General features: G+C 44.2%; 1 protein-coding gene across 1 annotated transcript; it reads left to right on the top strand.

Annotated features, from left to right (window-relative positions):
- Positions 1-4,526: 4,526 nt before the first annotated feature.
- Positions 4,527-6,810, top strand: snai1b (snail family zinc finger 1b). Its single transcript, XM_070910572.1, has 3 exons — positions 4,527-4,615; positions 4,970-5,539; positions 5,865-6,810. Exons 1-3 carry the CDS (start codon positions 4,534-4,536, stop codon positions 6,044-6,046), a joined length of 834 nt encoding a protein of 277 aa, XP_070766673.1. The 5' UTR covers positions 4,527-4,533; the 3' UTR covers positions 6,047-6,810.
- The last annotated feature ends 1,474 nt before the right edge of the window (positions 6,811-8,284 follow it).

Genomic DNA, 8,284 nt, shown 5'->3' with positions numbered 1-8,284 from the left:
CTGCATAAACATCAAATGTAAATGTGCTCAAGTGACTGTTACCTGTCGTCTGAATGCACTGAATGGCAACAATGCACCTGATTGTTCAAAGGCAATCAGCAAAGGGGTTTTTAAATGTAAAACGTGGCTTTAAGCTGCACTTGTATACTTGTCACTTGGGGAAAAACATTTGTACAATCACAATAGGTGTTGGGGAGTTGGCTTCTTTTCAAACACATGAAAGGAGCGGTACAATACAGTCACCACCCAGCAGCTCAGACATGAAATATATTGAGGTAACAAAAAAATACGAATAACAACTTAATCAAAGCATGTTAAAGATTTTATGTCAACTTCAGTGTCAATTCCATTAAAAAGGGAAATTATTTTTGCAGACGTTTAGTTTATGTTTCCCCAAGTTATTTATGTTCATCTGTCAAAATAATACTGTCAGAGAAATGAAAACAATAAAGGAATCTGTATCAATAAAAGGAAATGATTTGTTTTATGTACCAGTGGATAAATGATAAAGTTGGATTCTTGTCAGCTGAAAGAAATCAAAGAATGTAAATGAGTATGATGAAGCCAAAAAGAGATGGTTTCGAAATAAAAAAAAGATTTAACATCTTCTCTGAAACATTAATTCAGTTTGACCGATGTTCTCTTTAGGGGCAGTTCTAGGGTCATAAATAATTAAATTATTAATATTATTATTATCATTTTTTATGATTACTTCAAACACACGATTAACTGTCAAACCACCCTTTCTGTAACATATGAAATCATTAAAACAAAGCTATATTTTAAACAATGTATAAGAAACTCATCCTAACTGGTAATCTGACTGAATTTCCATTTTATTTCACTTCAGCAAAATACGTCAGGTGGCCTGCCTACATTACCCACAATGCAACTTCACCACCAACAGTTTGGTCTGAGATTCATGTAGTGGCTAATGTAGCCTCGAGCTTCTAGCCTCAATCAGAGATGAGGAGTGGGCTACAGAGGTCTGGTAAGATCACTTCTTTCGGACTCTACACCCGCAGATTGTTTTCATTTTTAAACTTAAGCGAAGTTGACTCAAGTGACATCACTTGAGGCAATATATCAGACTTGGCGCAGCTCCCTCTGGAGCCCCAAAACGCTTTCTATAACTTTGTTTTTCACATGCAGTAGTACTCCCCAAGAGCTGTAAACTGACTTTGATGTGTGAGTTCCCCTTTAAATTTTCATTTTCTATTTTGTAATCCTGACGTAATATTATGTATTGACAGGAAACACCGGTGATGCCACAGTCACAGCAGCTTACAATGTTTCCTCTAATTGTGTTTAAGCTCCATTTTCTCTTTTGTTCTAATATCAACTTGTTCGGTCATTTGCTATTTTTAGTTATATAGTCACCAGCACAACAGTGAAGTCCACGGGACATAAAATAGTGCAGCCATTTTGTGTTATTATTAAATCAAACAATAGCTGAAAATAATATCCCATATATATGCACAAGCATGTGTCAGTTTTGGGTTGTGAAAAAGCGACCTTATCCACTGTACAGGTCTGTAATTGTTCAGAAAATGTGGCTGTTTTAAAGCCCATATTCCCCAGAATCAGAATCAGAATCAGAAACTGTTTACTGCCAAGTAACATACATTACAAGGAATTTGCCGTGGTCTGATGGTGCTTTAACATATAATCTGACAGACAACAAACATGTAAAAATATAAAGGTACATTTGTGAAATTGAAAAAGTTGAGTATTTACAGGTAGAAGAATAAGATAAGATAAATAATATACGAACATACAAACACTGTACAATATTAAAAAATATCATTTTGTCTGTATGACTAAACCAAGACATTTAGTCATCCAGAGTAATACCAAAGAGTACAGTTTCTGTAACCTGCGTTACAGTGTTTTCTTTTTACTTTATATAACAAAAACACAACATGGTTATGATAAACCAGAGGCGATTTATTCCGAGAGCTAGAGGCTGAACAAGGACAGCGTAATTGATCTGAGCAAAGATTCTCCATTTAATCAAAAAACACTTGCGTTTCTCAGATAGTTTCCTATTTTTTTTAGTGGCATTCCACTATTAATTTCAGAGAGCCACATTCCCCGTGGCAGATGATTATCTGACTTCCACCTCCCCAAGATTAGACTGAATGAAGATTTGTCTTCCGCATTGTTTTTAGTTTGAGGAGGTTTGAGTTTGAGCCTCTGTGGGAACACACTGGCTGGTTCATCCCTGAGGCCAGAGAGGAGAGAACATCTGTTCTCCAGCAGCAAACTTTTCATGTCTTCACGTCCTCTGTGTGTCAAAAGGTCACTCCAACCCTGTTGTAACACAAATTGTCTGCAGCCAGCCCTACAGACAAACTGCTCTCCTCAAAATAGCAAATTCAACAGTGTACAATCAGCTGTTTTTGCTCTTACCACCTCCTACACTGTGTGTGTGTGTGTGTGTGTGTTAGGTCAGGTGGATGTTTCATTTCGTCATTATATTTCTGTTTCTGTGAGAAACAGATACAAAATGACATCATCATACTAACACCACTAATGTAAACCATCACTACTCTGCTTTATAACATTAAGTTTAAGCTCTCACCAACACCATTTGTACTCTCAGAGTCGTCCTCATTACTTTCACGTGTGTCTTTGCTATTTGCTTTTCTGTTTTTACTGCTGTCCTGCCCTCGTGACCTCCAGTCTACGTGGCGTCGGCGTCAACAAGCGCTCTAACGACGTGTGAACTTTTGGGCATGCCGTGACAATGGCGCCTACAGACAGGTGCATACACCCCCATCACCCACCACCGCTCGCCCTGCCACCGCGGACATTTTAGACTCTTTGCAATGCTAAACAGGACCATTGAAGACTGGGACATTCCTGTCTAATGCTCGGCACCTGATTTCCAGACTCGCGGGGTGTTTGCGCACGAACAGAACCAGTTAAAGAAACAACAATGGCCTCATGTCACAAAATCACCCAAAATCCGTCAGTGTAAGGAGTGATCAGGCATTCAATAATCATAAACTGCTTAGAGCACAACTCATGCAATACAAAGTGTTTTACATAAAATAACTGTGACAACAAAATAGTAAAATATCATAATGAAGATGATTAAGAGGGGACAAGATACAAGAATTGGGGGTAGGAAGCAACATTAAAAAGATGTGATGTCAATCAACAATAATCACTGCTTTCTAATAGATTCTGGTAATCTTTGATTTTGGTGTGTGGAACTGACTTAACTGATGAGACATTATGTGGAACCCATTTCCTCCCGGGGCATTGTCCTGGGTCGCTGCATTTCATGCCACCTAAAGGCACAAGATTTAACAGGGCCCTGTCTGGGTTTACATCATCATATTGTTCCTGACAGCTCGGTTAATTCCCCCTCTCAGATCGTGCTGTGAGCAAGCTGGGGAACAGTGCCTCCTTTTATCCAAACGGACTTATTTCCCGCAGAGAGACGGAGAAAAGAGATATGCGGTCAGGATGAACTGGGTGGCTGGTGTTTTGTGTTTTAGGGCAGCAAAGAGAACAGAGCGTTTGTCTCCTGCACCTTCGCAAAATGTCTCCACCTCACCAGGGTGCGTAAAAGCCCAGAGGCACTGGCACACCAAACAGCCATCATAAAATCAGTCACTTATTTGCCGAAATGTTCTTAAACGTGCACCACGTGAGATATATTGTCAACACGCAAAAGTAATCATGTTCAAATGATGTTCTTTAAGTTCTAAAAGTAGTGGAATTTAACTCTAAGGCCAATTAACTCGAGCCAGCTGCAACGTTACTTGGGAAAATATCTAAAGTAGTGCGCTTCCACAGATCTTATTTTTTGATGACCATTATTCCAGAGATGCGCGTGTGTAGTGGGCTGCCATTCAGCCAGCAGCCTCACGCGGACAGGTAATTTATGAGCCGACAGAGGACGCTCCAGCTTCAGTTTGCCATGACACCTTTAGTAAAGGAATGGACAGTGGAGTAATGTATAAGGTGGAGGAAGGCTTTTGATAAAATCCTTGAATATCTGTTTTGCGTGCCTGCTATGTTTTGAATGATTCTGACCCCCCGCCCAACTTTTGTGCACATTTAATATCCTTCAAGTACACAAAACGTTTTGGATGAATTCTACTTTGATTCATCAAGCGATCTATTCACATTCAATGACAATAAGTACTTCTGTAGGTGTAGAGTGAGCCATTAGAGCCGTGAAATGCGCAATTAGATTTGCGCTTTCCTACAGCTTTTGCCACATTGGGCACCTGTGGTGAGTGGGGTTGGTGGCGTCCTCACACACGGGGTGTGTCTTTGGGCGGAGACCTGCCCACCCACCCCTGCTTCTCCCCTCTGGTTACTATATGAGGAGCCAACTTTGCAATCCGTCAACAAGACACACTCAGCCTCTGTTGTGGTCTTTTGGTCTCCCCAAAGCGTTTTCTCTCCGTCCGGCTGGAATCTGAAGAAGAGATCCTTGGATCTGAGCGCGCTCCGCCGTCGGAATTATTATTATTATTATTTTTTAATTGATCGGAGAAGCCAGACCTCAACATGCCTCGGTCATTCCTTGTCAAGAAGTATTTTTCCAACAAGAAGCCATACTACAGGGAGAGCCAACTGGAGAGCCAAACTGGTAAGTTTTTCTCTCGCTGATTGACTGAATGTGATGCATCTGTGGTTATATTTGACATGCTGAGTGAATCACAGCCAGTCAGCCATGAAAAGAGCTTTACCAAGTCACCTTCAGGTGCAGAACAGACCCATGTGGCAGATAAGACATTTATCTTGCATATAGCTTCCTGGGCGCCTACAGAAAAGTGTTTCTAGTCATCTGGAAAATTGCTAATGGAAAAACTAGATGTACCAGGTTTATGTTGAATGCAGGCTGTAACAAGACACCAAGAATGAAAACAAGATTAGCGCTTTATTAGATTATTTGTCCATTTAGGTGACAATGCACCTGACTTCCTTTCCTCTGTGTTGCCAGCTTTTGTCCCAGAGAGCTTTCCACGGGCTGAACTTCCAACACAGAACAACAGCTCTGCCCTGACCTGCTACCCCACCAGCCCATTCTTCAGCAGCATAGACACCCTGCCTGCACCTCTCTCCCCGATCACCCCTGCGTCTCTGTCCCCTTCGCCGCTGGGCCCTCTGGACCTCAGCAGCTCCCCCTCCAGCAGCAGCAGCAGCAGCAGCAGCAGCGAGGAAGAGGAGGACGGCGGACGCACTTCAGATCCTCCCAGCCCAGACATCATCCAGCACATCTACCACTGTCTGCACTGCACTAACAGTTACACCAGTCTCTCAGCACTGTCCCATCATCAGATGTCCAACCATGAGCTCTCCCACTGTGCTCCACTGCAGCAGACCCCGTCTCTGCCCACTGAAGTCTCCGCACGCCCAGCCTTCCACTGCAAACACTGCCCCAAGGAGTACACCAGCCTGGGAGCCCTAAAGATGCACATCCGCTCACACACTCTGCCCTGCGTGTGCCCCACCTGCGGCAAGGCTTTCTCCAGACCGTGGCTGCTCAGAGGACACATTCGCACACACACAGGTAATGCACCAAAAACTTCTTTTCACATCAGCAGAGTAATCCCATTGATTGCCAAGCTCTGTTGTAAATGTAACAGCTGGTTGCACCTTGTGCTCATTGATATTCATTGATGTCTCCTGATGTGTGAGCAAATGTTATTGCTTAGCATGGCACAATCTAATCTCAAGCCTCACAATGGTTAGACATGGAAAAAAAAGGCAATCTGCATTAAGTAAGTTAGGGTAGTGTTCCTGCTGTTTTGTTAGTACAATGACCAGAGGACAGGCCCTTTGGCATGCTAATGGAGTTCTTTCCCGGCGCTAACGGCCTTTTCTTTCCAAACCAGGTGAGCGCCCCTTCGCTTGTCAACACTGTAACCGGGCCTTTGCTGATCGCTCCAACCTGCGCGCCCACCTGCAGACCCACTCTGAAGTGAAGAAGTACCAGTGCGGCTCCTGCGCGAGGACCTTCAGCCGCATGTCCCTGCTGCACAAACACAACGCCTCTGGCTGCTGCCCGGCCTCATAGACTCACATTCCCTGAACAGTTGAAGCTGCTTGCTGGTTCTGCCCCCCCCACCCATGATTAGATCCTATCTACCCAGAGGACACCGGACAGTGCCAGCTCACTTCAAAGCCATGATGGGACAGAAAAGTGGAGTTCTGTTGCTTTTACAAAAGACTTCTTAAGTGCCTTTAATTTTTCAGGACTGTGTAGGTTTATCAGATGTTTTGAGGTCCATATTGGTATCCGCAGCACTTTTTTTGCTGCGTCCTGTCAACTGTGTGTGTGTGTGTGTGTGATTTGAGGGCAGCTGGACATGCAGTTAATTCCCAGGAAACTCCATCGGTGCCGGCCGGTCCGGGACTCTGGCCATGTTGCAGCTGCTTGGGTGTGTTTGTGTGTATGTGGGGATGTCATTCCTCACCATGCTATACATACATGGCGTGTGTGTGTGTGTGCGTATATGAGCAAGTGTGTGTGTGTGTGTGTTGAGACAGCTGTCTGTGTATGGTGTACTGCGGAGGGCGCTGAGAGACGTGTTAGCTGTGACCTCGGCGACAGGTGACCCTCTGCTCGCCCCCCCTCATGCCACACTCATTGTGTGTTATGGGGCATGAAAGGACCACTTAAACTTGACCAAAAAAAAACACAACTTGCCTTCACAAATATTGTCATTTCATAGTCTAAATGAATCTTTGATGACAGGATTTTTGGGAAAGTTTTGACCTACGGTTTTATGAATATGCCTTTCAAACAAGAATATTGTGCCTTTTTCTGCCACATGTAAATAAAAGCTTTGTTTAAAACTGCTGTGAACCTACTTATGTGCTCTAAGATTAATTAGAATTTCAACAGGCATTGTATTAACTCACAACTCTAAATGAGTTCATCAGGACAGACATGACAGTTTCTGAATGGGAAGATAGAGCTGTGTGTGTTAGGAGGAGCAGGGACAGGTTTGTGTGATGTTGAGTGATAAGGGGGACACCTGCACACACCTGCCAGGCTGTCAGCACCAACACACACATAAAGACACACACACAGAACACATGCTAAAGAGACGAGGAGAGAGGGTGTGGGGGTGCACAGAGTGACTGCAAGTGGGTGGGCAAAAGGGGGTGAGTAAAAAAAAAAAGTTATGGCATAAAGAAGAGGAAGATGCTGAGGAAGAAAAGTGATCCTCCCAAGGGCCAGAGTGGGCACGTTTTGCAGAAGAAAGTCAGTGTGAAATTAGCTGAGTGTGGGAAACCCACTGACCCACTTCCTGCTGTTGGAGCGGCCGCAGATGGAAGCAGAAAACCTAGGCTCAAGACCAACAAATACACCCCAGAGAGTTTAAGGCTCCGGACAGCGCAGACAAAGCCTCGAGACTGACAGCCTGTGTGCAGCCATCTGCTCAGTAATGGTAAACTCCGGTTTACCTTGTAGAAACCTTTGGAGGAAGTCTGCTTATGAGCCCAGCTGAGGGTGGACATCCAGGGTGCACATATGGCAGCAATGTGTCTACAATCTCCACTGCCCTCCTGACCCACACACACTGACGCCAGCATGTCTTAGTGAGGTAACAACGCGTTTCCTCCAATAGCTCTCAGTGTTGAGAGGTGGATGCGCTTGTGCGTGTGTGTTTGAGGAGGCTCTGAAAAAGCTTGGGATCAGATTGCATGACTTAGCTTGCCCAATGTAAACAGCACCCGGAAGACTGCATGCGTGCATGGGCACATGTGCACACTCGCAGCCATACACACATGCAAACATTGAATTGAATAAAGAGCTTTACTTTGATCGCGGGGGATTTTTTCTGGGTTGTTTTTTGAAGTGAGAGGTGAGCGTCATTTAGCTGCTGCACACCTACGCAGACAGTGAGTCAGAGAAGCACAGGGGCAGGCCACAGGCGACTGAACTCAGCTTGAACTGCTGACAGTCAGATTTGGTGGGCACAGGGAAGGAGCAGCAGGGTTGGATGAGTTAAAAGACGGGAGAAGACACATAACATGTCAAATAATGCTGTAGAATTGGATGATATTCCATTTTCTGCGTGGGATATCTAAACTCTACCTCCACAAATGTATACAAAAACATGCCACAAAACATGCCACTCTGATGCGCTTCGGCCGTTTTGAAATTTAACTCTAACATCTTGCTAGGGGGACATTTTTCTGGTTTGCAGTGTGTAGGAGGCAGTCTATCACTCCGTAGCTTTGAGGCAATGAGATCACTGGACCTGTCACCTTTCTTCTTTTTTTTCAGTGTGTGTTTGTGTAA

This window comes from Enoplosus armatus, chromosome 8 (genome assembly GCF_043641665.1).
Source record: "Enoplosus armatus isolate fEnoArm2 chromosome 8, fEnoArm2.hap1, whole genome shotgun sequence".
Lineage (NCBI taxonomy): Eukaryota > Metazoa > Chordata > Actinopteri > Centrarchiformes > Enoplosidae > Enoplosus > Enoplosus armatus.
Note: the sequence above shows the minus strand (reverse complement) of the source record. Positions and strands in the feature narration are given on the sequence as shown.